This window comes from Ambystoma mexicanum, chromosome 1q (assembly GCF_040938575.1).
Source record: "Ambystoma mexicanum isolate Mex_15411 chromosome 1q, UKY_AmexF1_1, whole genome shotgun sequence".
NCBI lineage: Eukaryota > Metazoa > Chordata > Amphibia > Caudata > Ambystomatidae > Ambystoma > Ambystoma mexicanum.
In genome coordinates, this window is record NC_090922.1 from 1,340,697,554 (window position 1) to 1,340,713,330 (window position 15,777).

The 15,777-nt window shown below is 44.7% G+C and overlaps 1 protein-coding gene across 1 annotated transcript in view; it reads left to right on the plus strand.

The window, feature by feature from the left end:
- The window catches only part of NRDC (nardilysin convertase), a 1,236,039-nt gene that overhangs the window by 123,650 nt on the left and 1,096,612 nt on the right, over positions 1-15,777 (plus strand). The window contains exons 5-6 of the mRNA XM_069642204.1: positions 6,944-7,017; positions 8,372-8,467. Of these exons, the coding sequence (XP_069498305.1) occupies positions 6,944-7,017; positions 8,372-8,467 (170 nt within the window). The remainder of the gene's footprint in view (positions 1-6,943; positions 7,018-8,371; positions 8,468-15,777) is intronic.

The window sequence follows — 15,777 nt, forward strand, 5'->3', positions numbered from 1 at the left end:
TCTACTTGCCCTAATGATCCTGCATGTGTAGGCAGTAGATGATGCATGTTTCTTTAATGTTAAGGCTGAGTCAAGACGAAAGCCTAGTGTTTTCACTGCTTTGGCAACTGTGATTATATTGCCATCAATATTAAATGCTGAGTAGTTGTGGCTGAGATTTTTTAGGTTGGCAGTGGATCCGAGGAACAAGATTTCTGTCTTATCATTCAGGCATAGGCCATGCGTGGCCATGCATGCCTGAATGATGAGGTATATTTTGTTTACCAAGGCTGTATCGGAGTAGAAATTTGCCTGAAAGGGAATGAGGATCTGAGTGTCATCTGCGTAATTAGTGTAGGTGACACCCAGTCTGTCCAATTTGTGAAATAGGGGCTTGGTAAAGATATAGTACAGAGTTGGCAAAAGGGCTAGTTCAAGTGGGCGCACAATAGCTAGCACTAGGCAGTTTCAAAAGGGCGCGCAATAGCTCGCAGTAAGGCACACCAAATCTGGCAATCGGCAGGCAATTTCAAGTGGGCACACTGTGGCTGGCGTTGACAATGCGCGGTTTCAAAACACATGCTAAAACAGTAAGACACACAGTGATTGGTGGTTAAGAGTGGAGGAGTAGGCTAGTTCCACTTATGACCTGGGGTAAATGTTACAATAAGGCACACACTAGTTACTATATCAAGTGGTGGGATAATGTGGGATTGATGCACATACATTAATTGTAGGGGGCTGCGTATCTTTCGGCATCGACAATTTCGTAAAGCATCGCTGATCTATTTCAGTACTGGTGGCTGAGGCAGTATAAGCGTTTGTGGTTGCACGATATACAGAGTGATATGATTGTATATATTCAGGCAGTGTCATGGGTACCGTAATACCATGTCACTGGCTCCTGTACTCACATGGGTTGATAAATCAGCAGGAAGTGTGGCTCCAGGGTCGTCCTCAGATTGTTGGATAGTTCCACGGGTTGGCCGAGTTGATCGTTGTCCTAGTAAGGGCTCCTCTTAGGATGACAAAGATATGGGCTCAGGCACGGCAAGGGGGAATTTAGGGTAATTCGCATTAAGGAACTTTCGTTGCTGCAGATGGTTGGCGGTCACACGTCGATGGTGGCGCTCCGGACGAGGTCTACTGGGGTGTGGGGGCTCCTGCCCTCTCCACGGTGGTGGCGAACTGCTCCAGTACTTGCAAATTTTGCTTTGCAAGTTTTGTTCCAGTACTTGCAGATGTGCACCAATCCAAATGCTGTAAATGATTGAGAAACAGTAGAAGTGCTGGCTACATTTCCTTTAAAATGTGCTCCTATCAAAATTGCTACCATGATTGGGTCTGTAAAGGTTTTCGGTGTTCAGCACCTGTGCTGCTCTCTGTTAGGCCTGCTGAGCATCTATGTCTCATCCTGTTACTTGTTTCTAAGAGTAAGCAGCTTACTTTCTGCCTCCTTTTGGTCGCTTTCCATGGAGACGTGAGAGCATGCAAGGCATTTGAAGGTGTTGTACACCACGTTTTACCGCAGCTGCTTCCTCCCTCATTCTTCCTGGTCTCTAGGGAGCCTGGTCCTAGACTGCCTTGTCAGGCAGAACATGGTGCGAATCACAGGGGTTGCAAACCATCCTCACGTTTCTGAGCAAGCGACTTGAGCAAATGAGTTCCTTACAGCAGAAATGTGTGTAATTAAGAGAGGGCACAGGCTTAACAGCATTTCTGGAAATAGTTGGATTTGATTATATATTCTAGGCTCATTAATACGCAACCCATTCTGCATCAAGATGGCCTCTTGCCTCTGGGAAAATCACCAACAAGATGCAGACAGCCAACCGAATCTTCCAGGTGGAAAAGGCAGGTCTTAATCACTAGAGCAAATATAAGATGCTCAATTTAAAACCTATTGTGATACTAACCTGATGAATTAATTTCATAATTTTCAAAGTTTTCAGTAAATGAGTGCCTCTGTTGCATTAATCTTCTGCAGCTACAAACATTTTTTGTACAGTTACACCACGGATGCACATCAAGAAAATGTTTGTACAAAAACAAAAAATTCCAAAAAGGGAGACACAGAAGAGGTAAGGTAATGCTGATCTTAAATCTTATTCTGTGGTTTCATCCCAACAAATGTTTGTGATGGGTTTCACTGTCGTAGTGGGAAAATAGAGTAGGGGTGGATAAGGATGGGGTAAGGGAGGGGTCCCCCATTAAAAGAAATAAAAAGAAAAACTCATGATAAACCTACCAGGAGGTAATTTACCATTTCATAATTTATGGTGATGAAACCACATAGAAACATCTTAAATACTATGCATTAAACTACGATGGCAATTGAGTGCAGTGGTTTTAGTTTACATAGAAAGACTAAAAAAGGAATACTGTTGCAGGGAAATACTGTCATCAAATATTGTATGCTTCATAAAAATACTGTATCATAGAAATACTGTGAAAGTGGAAGAAGAACCCTTGTAACACTACACTACGAAATAAGTCCTCTTAGAATATTGGGCCTAGACAATGGCCCTCATTACGAGGTTGGCGGTAACCCACCGATAGAACCTGCGGGTTGCTGCCAACCCTGTAACAACGATTCTGCCGCCTGATACCGGATATCACAAGTTGCAATGGAACGGTAAATCCCCATTCCCCTGGAATCCCATGGGACTCCATGGGAATGAAAACATTTGAAGCACCGTTGCCAACGGTGCCGGTACTTAGTGAGAGACATGCAGGTAGGTACCTGGCCTGCTGGGGATCCGTGCCCCTACCAGCATTCTTGGAGTATGGCAGTCCGGAAAGTGTGCCGGTACGTTGCTTCTGGCTCCTTTGTTTCTGGAATGCCATACTCGTAATGAGGCCCAATGTCTTCATAATATCGTACCATAAAATATGGCTTTATATTTAGAGCAGAAACCATTAGTAATAGATATCTGCTGAGATAGACTTTCATTACAATACTTGACACCTACATTACTCATTTTTACCTTATTCACAATAAAGTAATTTCTAGAATGCCATTTGTTGTGATGATCAAAAACCTTTTGAAATGTTGTCTGTTCATTTTTTCTTTAAGGTCTGTTGGATTTTAGAAGGTTCTACATTGAGCTGTCAATCTCTTTTGCTATATTACAATAGCTTTAGTGTTAATACTCCAATCCCGCTCAGCTTTGCTCTAACTAGCACATAAACTCGCTCTGAGCTTTATTTCTGCTAATGAGCATGGACACGCACCTGTTTCTAATCTTCGAAATCCTCTCACCAGGCCATGTTGCCCTAACGTTTGCCAACTCCTCCATTCAGGTAAAGTGGCCTCTATCTTATCTGTTCAGATAATAAAGCATGGACTCTGCAGCCCTTCAGCTCGGACTGTCAGCAGGCAACTTCTTCATAACGTATTGGGGTGTTGTCACCCCTCCAGCATTCCTAGTTTAAGCACCACTGCTTGCAATTTCATTGCGGTTTGCAGTGCCGCATTGCGTTTCTTTAAAAACATGCCATGTGTTAAGCCTGGTTTAGAGGCAGACCAATGACCGGTGGCCTACCAGAGATTGATTAACAAAGGCGCAATCACAAAATGTGCCTGCACTGTTTGGGGAGATCCATGTAACTAAGGGTGCAAATGAACCTTTTGCACTATGGCTAATCCAGCCAAAGGGCCGGGTCTGCAAATTATTTCTTTCCTGCCAACTCTCTGGGTTTTCTGAAATGTACTTGGATTTCCGAGGTGACTAGAGTATTCCTATTGAAAGAATTGGTTACACATACAAGGTTGGGGGCATGGAGCGGGGAACCTTGGGGAATTCCCATCTTCTATCTCAGTGTTCCACATCATGGAGAAAATTACCCGAATTACCACACAGCAATTCCGCCAGTGATAATTCCACAAAAATCCCCAATGGAATCCAATGGACTCCAGAAAATTGAGATTTAAACAGTCTACCATCACTTGTAATCCTGTGGTAAACCCATGGGATCAAGTGGTGGTAACGGATTTACCACCAGACTCGTAATGAAAGCAAATGTTTGTTACTGTGGTATAGAAACCTTAACTCATTATGAGAAGTAATATTAATGCAATTCTGAGAGGAATGCCGAGTAATGACCCAGCAACATGTTATAAATGGAGGAGGAGGAATGAGAGAGAAGCCTGGGAGTTTCGAATCAGCTGTGCGAGGAGAGCTGTGCCAGACTGGGACACACAGCTTCCAAGCGTGGAAGAAAGCTGGCAAGCAAAGGTGATGCATGACAAGCCTAAAGCTGGCATAGAGGAAGAGAGAAGCACACATGCCAGAAGTCATCCTGATGAACCGAAGAAAGGATCACATCCTGATCGCAGGCCTGGTGATGCTAACCCCAAGAAAAAGGTAACTCAGAAGGCGGGAGACAAGGATGAAAACCGAATATAACTAGCTTAATACTGATCTTCTTCCAGTGAGGCCTTCAAGTTAATGTGCCTCATTACAACTCTGGCGGTAGCCGTGCCGTTATAAACCGGAGTTGCATTTTTTCTGGCACCCGCGAATGGGCAAGAACCAGTTCATGTCGAGCTCGACGGACCCAGTAATTGCCCATTAGCGGGTGCCAGAATCCAGGGCTTCCCGTCCCCCATTCTGCCCCATAGGGCTGAATGGGGAAGGGGACGTCTGATGCACCGGCACATTCAGAGTTGTAACGGTTCATCCGACGTGCTCAGCTCGCGGGGGCCGTTACACCCGCCAGGAAAAACTTGGTGGGTGAGACGGCACCCGAAAGCTGAGCTGGTAGTATGGCGGTCTGGGAACTATGGTACCGGCATGCTTACCGGTACCGTAGTTCCCAGACCGCCATGCTCGTAATGAGGCCCAATATTTCTTAATGTGTGGGAAATCTTTTAAGAACATTCATACATGTCTCAGTAAAGACGAAATAACAGAGAATACAAAGTTCTTATTTGACCCACTGGTACTTGTACCAATAAGGAGAGAACAGAAAAGAACCAAGAGAATCATTACTGGTACCTTCATTTATCCAGAACAGGACTGCAAGACTTGTCCTTGGCCTCAAGCCCTGGGATTGTATCTCTCCAGCTCTGAATTCTCTCCATTGGCTCCCAGTGGATGCAAGGATAAAATTCAAAACCCTCTGCATTGTCCACAAGGCTTTCTGGGCCCTGGGTCCAAAATACCTTCAGCTATCCCTCCGCAAATACCTCCCCTCTCGAGCTGTTCTCTCCTCTACATCGAACGCCCTCCGGGTCAATCGTTTTTCAAAGAAATGAGCTGGGGGTAGATCTCTACCTTCGGCTGGGGCCTCCCTCTGGAACAGCTTTGCTGCCACTCTAAAACTTGAGGAGAACCATCTCCGGTTCCGGAAAGCACCTCAAGACCTTCCTTCCTCTTTGCTTCTGCCTCTGCTCCCCTTCTCCCATGCTGATCTGCTCTCTTGGCACTGTGCACCTGGCCGCCCACTGTCCCCTGGGAATAGGGACCCTGCTCACCCTGCCACCTTCCTGCACTGCCTCCTGGCCACCCCTTGCACTGGGGACTGTATCTGTACCCATACAGCCCCCCCCCCATTTTTCTTTTTCTGCACTTATCAGACTTACCCAGTCTGCTGCCTCAAACACAGCCCTTGCCACTTGCTGGCTGCACTACCACTGTTTATTGCCTCCATTTTCTATTTATTTGTATTTATTATTTATCTGCGCTCCTCTGCTCCGCACTTTCCACTCTCCCCCTCCCATGCACTTTTCCTATTTCCCTTTCCCATGCGTTTGCGCGTTCTCAATGTCACTGGGCCTAGTAAGATAATTTTTATGTTGTGCTGTGGTCTCCCCTGTTCCCCCACTTGCCTAGTCATGCTCTGAAACACTTGTGTACGAGCACGATACAAATAAAATATATCATATATCGTACTTGTCCCAGTAAAATCAAAGGAGTAGAGAGAAGTAAGAATCATTACTGGCACCCTCATACTCGTCCCAGTAAATCCAAAGAGGTGGAGAAAAGTGAGAATCATCACTGGAACATTCATACTGGTCCCAGTGAGACTAAAGAAGTGAGGACAAGTGAGAATTGTTATTCCTTCATACTCATCCCAGTAACAGCCAAGTGAAGTGAGAATTCTTTTGAGACCCTTTCTAGTCGGCTCAGCCAGGGAGAAGAGTAGACATTGTGAAGAGAAAAAGGATCAATTGTGATAAACTGAGAGAGAGGTTGAGAGAGAGCAAAGAATCTCAGAAAGCGGAAATGAAGGTGTCAAGGATATGATGGAGAAACTGAAGAGCCCCATTTCTGAACTCTATGACTGGTCAAAGTAGTTGCCAAGAACTACCGAAGAGTACGTTACCAAAGTGATTGTGTTGAAAAGCCGACCACAGGAGAAGGGAGTCATTCTCAAGTACCTTAGTGTATTTTGAATGTGGTACGGGCACAATAGATTAGCTTCGGACAGAGGACCAGATCTTGCTTTTGGTTTCACCGACGACTGCCGAGCACCCTAGTTAGTTTGTGTTAGGTAGGGAAAAAACATAGTTTAGGGCCGGTCAGGAGTTAACATTTTATTTTGTTCAATAAAAGTTCTTCAATGGAAAATATATCGCTGTCCATAGTCTGTCCCGTCACAATAGGTACAGACCCTCTAGTAGCCAAAAAAGTATAAACCAACCATTTGAGGGCAACATTCACATCCTCTACAGGTAGGGAAGAAGTGGAATATGTCATACAGGTAATTATTTAAGGATTGCTTGCTCGATTTTCCAACTCATCCCTTGATACAGTACAGGAATGTATGATGTATGAAATAGAAACGCTTGTTGTGTGTGTAATTTGTTTTTCTGCGATAGATCCCAGCCCTTTTAATAGAATGCACTCCTCACTCTCTGATTAACTTACCATTGCTTTAAGTGCTGTGTAATTGCCTTGAATCACTTTTCCAATAATCCTTACTTAAAACGAAAATACCATGTATCTATCCTCCACAGGTGGGCCCAGTTCTTTATTTCTCCTTTAATGATACAAGATGCAATTGATCGAGAGGTTGAAGCTGTAGATAGTGGTAAGGACTATTTTAAAGTATGTAATTTTGTTTTTAATTGGTGTATTGGCAGTAGCTAAAGGAGTATTGTTTTTTTAAATGTGCAGACAATAAATTGATTGATCTACATCTGGACCGTCCATAACCAGTAGTGGTCCAGTAAGCTGAACAAAAAATCAGTAGTATGTAGTTTCTGTGATCAGATATTAAAGTGTTTTTCTTGAAAAGCTCTTTGAAAAACAGAGTGCATCTACTAACGTGACTTTCCTGGGGAATTCTCTTTACTCTGCCCCTTTTAAGACTACATTTAAGTTTTTGGAATTCCAGGGCTACTTTCTAGGTTCAGGCTTTTCCTTATTCTCCAATTGTATTTTTGGATCACTACCCTATGTGTGATGGTCAGAGGGACTTCTACTAAAGTCCTTCTACCATTCCTCCCCTTTGTGGCTCATTTTGAGTTTATGTTCCAGCATGACCTGCAAGACTCACCCTTCATCGATTTTAGGTAGTAGGCTGATGGCAGCTGTTACATAATTTTGGCTCCACCAAGTGTACAAGTAATTTTACTGCATTGCTTGCCTAATGTCCTACTATTGGCTATTTTGTTTTAGGGAATTCCTTTTTATTAAGGGAAACCATCTCTGGCATCCCAAACCTCAATCCTCTAATGTGATTGACGAGTCTGGCCAGCCTCTGACTTGAGGCACGCAAAGTGAAATTCTGTTCTCTCTCTCTTGCACTGGAATTTTCAGAGGTGCTGGTTTATGAACCAGAAGGAGGGATGATTTTCCTGCATTTGCTGCAATTTTAGGACCATATTTGGCTAGATATTGTGTACTGGGCTAACCTTCAGTTTGGGCTTTTTGCTGATGGTCAATCCTGCTTGGCCTTCTGATTCCTCCTGATGACTTCACTTGTATGCTGGGTCAGGCCTTGCGTGATGGGACGATCTCTGGGCTGTTCTGCCTCGTCTTCCCCTTTTATTAGCAAGGTTTCCCCCGCCCTGTTGCTTTAAGCTGCTATTACCTCGAAGAGTGTTGAGACTCCAACCCCTTGCCTCATCTGTTCCGGACCTTGCGTCAGATGGCTTCTTTATGAGACTGCCTCTTGTGCCTTTTTTTGGTTGCTTCCTATGAAATATAAGTACACTTTGTGCAAATGTTCAAGGGTAAACAAAGCTTTATTTTTTTTGTAAGGGCAAACCCCAATTCTTGCCAAAAGCCAACATTCTGTTGCAGCATAGCATGTATATTTTGCATTCATTCACAAGTAGACTGTTACTGAGGCACGCTTGCGGTTGAAGAGGGATGGGTGATGAGGACAAAACCTCTGTGGTCAAATGAAACAGTTCTAAAATAAAACACCTTCTTTACAGAGTACCAACTTGCCAGACCTTCTGATTCAAACAGAAAAGAAATGTTGTTTGGAAGCCTTGCCAAACCTGGGCATCCCATGGGCAAATTCTTTTGGGGTGAGTGTATGATGCTACAGCATAATTGCAATGAATGATTTTTCATGTGACAATCTGTTTTTTTGTAAACTGCTCATGTGTGCCACTCAACTGCCTTAACTGCTTTTCTAAGTTGTAATTCTTTGTGGAGTACCTCCTTGTACTGTGCCTCAGAGGTGGTTTCAGAGTGAAGATCACAAAATGTTTTAGCAGCAGAAAGATTAACACTTGCTTGATCCCATAAAGCAGAGGTCAGCAACCTTTTACTCTGTCCTTTGGCCTACAACTCACCGCCCACGCTCCCTCAACCAGCATAGTGAATGGTGGGGGTTTATGGTAGTAGTGTTCTAAAACCTATGGCAAGATTAGACCCTTACTCGAAAGAGTTCAATGACTGTGTCACATGGATGTTGCTTCACCTAGCGCTAAGAACTTACATAGCAACTCTCTAGTAGACATAAAGTCGCCCTTGGATATGCTAACTGAAGGATCCTCGGCAATATTCAAATTGAATAAACAGATTTGCGCCTCCATTGGCGCTCTGACACCTCTGATCGATCGCAAACCTCTAGTTGATTTTAGCTTATCAAATACAATCCCCACCTATTCTCCCCTTAGAACTTCTGCTCAATATAAGCACTAAGGAATCCCCTCCCCACTCACTAACCACTGCAAAGAAAGCTAGGCTTACTACCAATCATCCTGAGATTAAAACCCCTGAGCTTGTCATTCCTACCATTAATTCGGAGTACGAAGTGTCAAAGGGAGACGAGAACAAAGAATTATTAGGCGTATCTCCCCCCTCCTAGCCCATATAAATTTCCTGTAATTATCAGATTATCCTAGATAAAGGGCATGACTTTACGCACATGGAATTAAGGGAGATGAAAAACACTACGAACGAGATGATGCATAAACTCATTCGCCTGGAAGGTTACATCATGGCTAAAGAGACCATCAATTCAACTCGCTGTAATTGAACTTGGGTTGGCTGCTATAATTGAACCTATGATGAGACCTCACCAGGCTGATGAGCAAACTCAGTGCAACATCTCAAATGCGACATCAGATTTACAAAAATCTGAGGAGAAGCCTACTCAATCCTTGGACTCAACTCCCGGACCACCGTTAAATGATTGGATGATGGCTATGGATTTAATAAGACAAAAATTGAGGGAAATTAAAATAAACTTAGCAGTTAAATCCCAACCCAACACCCCTCTTCTGAAAGCACAAGAATCGTTAACTGCTGATAGCCCCTCGGTCTTACTAAAAATCATTGATGAAACAACTCAAGAAGAGAGCAATGAGAATCCCCTAAAAGAGAAATTTTCATCCCTATCTCGGCGCTTTAAGAAAGCTGAACTTAAAGCAGTTAAACGCACTGAGAAGCGCAGGAAGAAAAAAATGCTAATTGTAAAAGAATCTAGTGATGGACCACACAAAGGTAAATTTATCCATTCATCCATTGTAGTCTGTCGTCCGTTTGGTCACGCGGCGCCTCAGCCTTGCACATTACTGTTGCATCTTGCCACTTGTTTTCAGCAAACATTGTCCCTTTTATTGCAAAGAATGGCTCCTTGGGACACGTCGCACCTTCTGACTTCTTCCAGATTTCCTCGCCGGGAGGAAGTCGTTGCAATTTTACAGTGTACTTCGTATTCTACACAGTGCTAGGTGAACGAGACACTGGGTTCCCACTATTGGTGTTTCTTGTGTCAACAAAACTTTGGACGTCCAGGACGCATGAGGAATTAGTGAACACACATAACGGCTCTCATTTTTTGCCTGTCTTCCTGTGGCTCTCATGTCAAAGTACCACCTGTTAGACTGGTCGGGATGGCGGAGATCTTCTACTGTATCTAGTCCTAGACCATGGCATGCATCATATTTGTGCTGCTGAACGTCCCTTTTTTCCTTCTCATAGGCCCCCCTCCCCCGAATATCATGTGTGCTTAAAATTCCGATAATAGATGGCAAAAATACCTGTTTAAATTAGCATTGTAGTCACCCATATGTTGCCAAAGTTGTGCACTGGGCGGGGTTGGGGGGGCTGTTGGGGGTAAGTATTCAGTGTTGTGGCATGAGACAGAGTGTATCTGAACTCAACATTTGAGGTAGGATCTGAGGTTGTCAGAGTGGGGTTGTGGCTTTGTAAGCAATATTGATGTAGGCTGATAATCATCATACACATAACATTTTCGCTTGTATTCAATCCGGATCTTCAACAATAAGACACGCTCCAATAAAACCTAAGCATAATAATAAAGTAGAAAAGACAATAGCCATAAAATACAACCCACAATCAAAGGAGTAAGCCCTATTGGCACTAACATTGTCCCTACTGCTATCTAACTCTGTGACACCATTGAGGGCCCTTGTCTCTGCCATACTTGCACCTATAGAGTGGAATACAATGGGTTAAGCGCACCTTCAGTTAGACAAAAAACAGAGAGACATTCTTTTTATTTCAATCGTGATCAAGCAACCATGATTTGTTTTCTTATCGCCTACGTTATTTCACTCTTATTTTCTATGCTTTAGTTATTCATCTGTTTATTTAGGGCACCTCTGCTTCCTGTTTATTATGTTGCATGTGCTTTTCTGAATCCAATACTTCATGCCCTACGCCTTTAGTGCAGAAGATATGCAATATATTACTTCATAACGGCTGTGAAATCTTGGAGAATTCCACCTTCTCACAAAGCTGTGTACGTACACAAATTCTCCTGGCATTAGCTGGTTTGCTGGGCGGTCTACAGCTACTGTTGTGGTGTCTGTTTAATTTTCCTTTGTAAAGGGTGGGGCAATTTGGTTCGGCAAGTGCTTCAATCACTTCATTTAATAAGTCTGCGTGCTGTACAGGAGACCCACCAGTCCTCCTGAATCCCCTGCTCCATCTGGACAATCCAGCATGCACCGTACTGGTTGCATGTGCTGAGTCAGAATAAATAGTAACTGCACACCCTTTCACTGCATGCAGTGCTTGAATTAGTGCTACCAACTCTGCTGCTTGTACTGAATAATGCATTGGTAATCGTTTTTGTACAATGCTCTCATATTCCCCTTCCTCCAAACTCCCTACTGATGCGCCCACATGTTTCTGTCCCATCTCTGGACAGATGGACGCTGATCCATCTACAAAATATACTTCACCCTCATCTAAGGCATTCTCATTTGCTCTGGGAATGTCCTCTCCTTCCCCTTCATATGTGGCACAATCATGATTCTGCATGTCTTTTACTGTACATCGCTCTGTGAGGAATGTACTGGATTTACAATTTTGCAACGTACTATGTGGATGTTTGGGCTGGTAATTATTTCATAGACTGTGACTGTGGTGAGTGTGGATTTTGAACCTTCAAGAATGGCAAACAAGAAGTGTTTCACAAACAATGTAACGGAACATCCCATTACTATTGTTGCACTCTTTTCAATTGCGAAGGCTGTGGCTGCAAGAGCCTGTTTACACGCAAAATGGCCTTGTGTTACTGAATCCAGGGTACTGCTGTAGTAAGATAATGGCTTGTGACCCAGGGAAGTCTTTTGTGTCAGAACTGCAGTCATTAGCGTTCCGTTGGAGTGCGAGAACAGGTACCATTCACGTTCATAATCTGGTGTTGCCAGAAAGGGGGCCGTGGATATCAGTTTGTGAATGCTGTGTGTATTTCAGGAGTCCATGTGATTGTGGTGCTACCTTTTCTGTGCTTCCTTTAATGCTTGCAGCAGCAACCTCGTGTGGGCTGTATAATTCAGTATCCATGCTCTGCAATAATTACATATGCCGAGAAATGTTTGTATGTCTTTCACTGTATGGGGTCTGGCTGCAGCACGTACTGTGGCTGCTCTGTCTGGTATTATTCGTTTACGGTCTTTAGAGATTAGTTGTCCCAGGTACACCACTTCTATCGGACAATATTGCAGTTTTGTTTTGTCTGCTTTGTATCCCTTGTGTGCCACCAAATTTAGTAATGTGATTAAATCTTATGAGGAGGTCAACGTATTGAATGATTGTACTTTGAACATCAATATTGCTGAGGTCTTCGTGCAATATTCTGTTGCAAATGCTTGGACTTTCACAGTACCTCTGGGGCATTCTACAATGCTCATATCTTTTTTCCTCCCAAGATGAAGGCGGTCAAATATTGGAGTCTGGATCAAGTGGCACCTAGAAAACGGCATTTTTCAGGTCCACCACGGTAAAGTGCATGGCTTTCTTTGGAATGCTGCACAAAATGGACACGGGATTTGGGACGAGGTGAAACTCTTTTTGAATGACTAAGTGGGCGGAGGTCCTGCACCATACGTCACGCCCCTTCCTTTTTTTAATCTGATAAATCGGGGAATTGAAGGGGACAATGATGCCCTGTTGCAATAATGCATGTATTGTTTCTTTTATTCCATCCTCTGCTTCCCTTGACAGAGGGGTTATTGTCTTGCACCAGGCTTGAGTTTGATCTTTATTGGGGTCACTTCCTGTAATAGGCCTACATCGTGCGGATCAGTTGTCCATAAATTTGACATCTGCTGCATGTCCTCGCTGTAAAATGATGGTGGCGCGCTGACACCGGCCATGAGGGGGTTTGTCACTAGTCTGTTCTTTATCATTATGTCACAGGGCATGCATATTTCCATTATTTCCCCATCAGTGTGATTGTCGGTGAACAGCTCCTCATCTGTCAATTTGTGCAGTGCTATGTTTGGGTCTGTGCACAATACTGTTTGCATTCGTGCCCATGCGTGTCCAGACCTACTGCCACAACACGTTTAGTTGATACCTGTACCCCCTGCAGATCTAATGAGAGGATAGTGGCTGGCAATATTTCGGGTGCAGCCACTGGGCGGAAAACAAAATCAGAGGGAACTCTCCATTCTTTTCGTGCTATTTCTGGCACAACCCTTGTCAATACTTGTATTTCATACACAAACATGTCTGCATTGGTGGGCACCCCTCATACTGCTATTTCGTTTTTCTATAGTTTATAATCAACAGCATTGCTCGGAGGGGGCATATTCCTGGTTTAGAGCACACTATACCTCTTTCTGTGAATGATATTGTCCTGTTGAGCTCACTGAGGAGAGATCCCTTCCCAATACATTTTTGAGTTTTCATGATGGAGTAAGGGTGCTTGTACTGTTCTTCCCCCTATCTTTACATCCAAATCTTTAGCGTAAAAAACCGTGCCCACAGCCCCAGAGAATCCCTGCGTCTCGAGTCAAGCTGCTTATCCTGTCCGTAACCTCCATAGGGGCTGCCGTGGTGTGGGTGCTCGTATTGATGCTCATTATTATACCTTTGAGTGTTTTGATAAGCCACAGGACGGATACAGCATTCTCTCGCAAAATGGCCCCACCTTCCACGTGACCAACATGCCCCTTGTCCTCCTCCTCCCCTAGGCCCTTGCCCTCCATTCCCTTCTCGCTGCCCTCAGTACCCACCTCTTCCTCTTGCGGATCTTCCTTACCACTGTGGGCCCACGTACTGTTCCTCTTCTCCCCATTGTTCCTGTCCGTTGACTGCCCATGTAGCTGCCATCCTAGCTTGCAGTGCTATCGACCCCTCCCCTTCTTCCCCATGCCGTTCTCAGGGCGGCCCCGCTGTTACTGCTGCAACCTTCACTAACTTGCTCTGCACAAGCTTTGCTTCGTCTGCCAATCTCCTCTGAGCAATTTATTTTTCCCTCTCTTTGATCCACCTGCAATGGTGTACTATGATGCTTTGTATTTCGGGCCAACCTTGTGCTTCTATCCCAGCTATTTTATCAAGAGCCTTCTGTAACTCCTTCGGGAGGCTTCTCTTGATAATGAAATAAAAGAGGGAGGTGGATTCATCCCAGGCTGTGCCCGTCTCTGCCCGCCACATGTCCTGCCCCCGAAGAATGAACTGTGCAGCATCTTCCTCGTCCCGCAAGGGGCATTGCATGACAGTGTAAATCGGGGGCATCAGGGAAGATTCTCCACAGTTCATCCCACACGCCGCTCTCACATTGTTAATTGATGCCCTGTCATGTCTGTCATTGCCCATTGTCACCGCTGGGAACCCCGCCTTCACTCACACCCCATCTGCCTGAACACCCACTGCAGACACCTGGAGGCTTTTGATATCCCCTATAGCTAAGGGGACCCGCGCTGTATTTTTCTCAAATGCATATATCAATTTTCCCGCACCCCTGGGGAGCGAGGGGGGGCGCTTTTAGCAAATTATTTTTGGCCATCAACGCCCAGGGCCCTTAATGGAGTCTTCCCGCTCCCTTGTGAACCATCTGTAAATTTGTTCTTCCTTTACCCCCACTTACCCTTATTCTTTTTTTTCTTTGCTAGTGACATCCTTCCTAACCTATTTTGAAGCCTTCCCTGCCATCCTTCCTTTTCTCCTGTCACCTGTGGTGCGATCTATTATACTTGCTGGATTCCTCCTGCCACCCCCTTCTCATACTCTTCAAGATCTCTCCAGCACTCTTCTTCTCTGTCGGAGGCTACAGCGTCATAGCCCACACTTACTGTTTCCCCCTTCTCGTTCTACTCGTACTGTTTTAATGGGGGCACTATCTATCCGGAAGACGAAATCCCCAGATTTCCATTCATCCTCTGGTAACACGGAAGAACTTTTCAATGGGGGCGGCAAATGTGGCTGCCCTCCCACGGTAGTGGCAAGGTCGTTTTGCACAGTGTTCGCAGCCGGGATAATTCTGCTTGACTGTTTGTCATTAATGTCTCTAAATCTTGTGTTGTTGGTCCCACGGGTGCTGGAGGTGTGCTTGTTGGACCGTATAAACCCACAGGATCACTGGTTACGCTTACTGGAACATATGGGAGAGGGGGTGCTTTTACCGTAGTGGCCGGTGCGCTTGGCTGAGGCAAAAATAATGGGTCGCAGTAGCCCTCTGTGGGTCTCGTAAGCAGCGAGTATAACTTTTGGCTGTTCTTCCTTACCCCTCGTTTTTTGTCACTACAGAAGGCTCCGATTCTTTCTCCTTGTTATTTGTAGGGGCCGTTTCTTCAAACATCCTCCAGAAGTCTAGCACTTCCCTTCTATTTTGGAGCCATTTCCCTTTATATTTTGCAAGTATGTCGCCACGTGATCAAGTACTGCCTTGTTGAAAGACCCCTCTTCTGGCCAGACTTGAGGTGACCCATCCCCTTTATTTTCTGTCTGCCACTGCCCATGGTACTTTTTTCTTTTATCAATGTAGAGGGGTAGCTCGGATAGCTCGGCGTCCATTTTGTTGGCAATACAATCCCTATGTACTGAGATAAGGACGAGGTTACCACGGACCCCGACGGAGGATCCAGAACCAGGACCGTCGGGAAGCCCTCCGAAAAACCGTAGG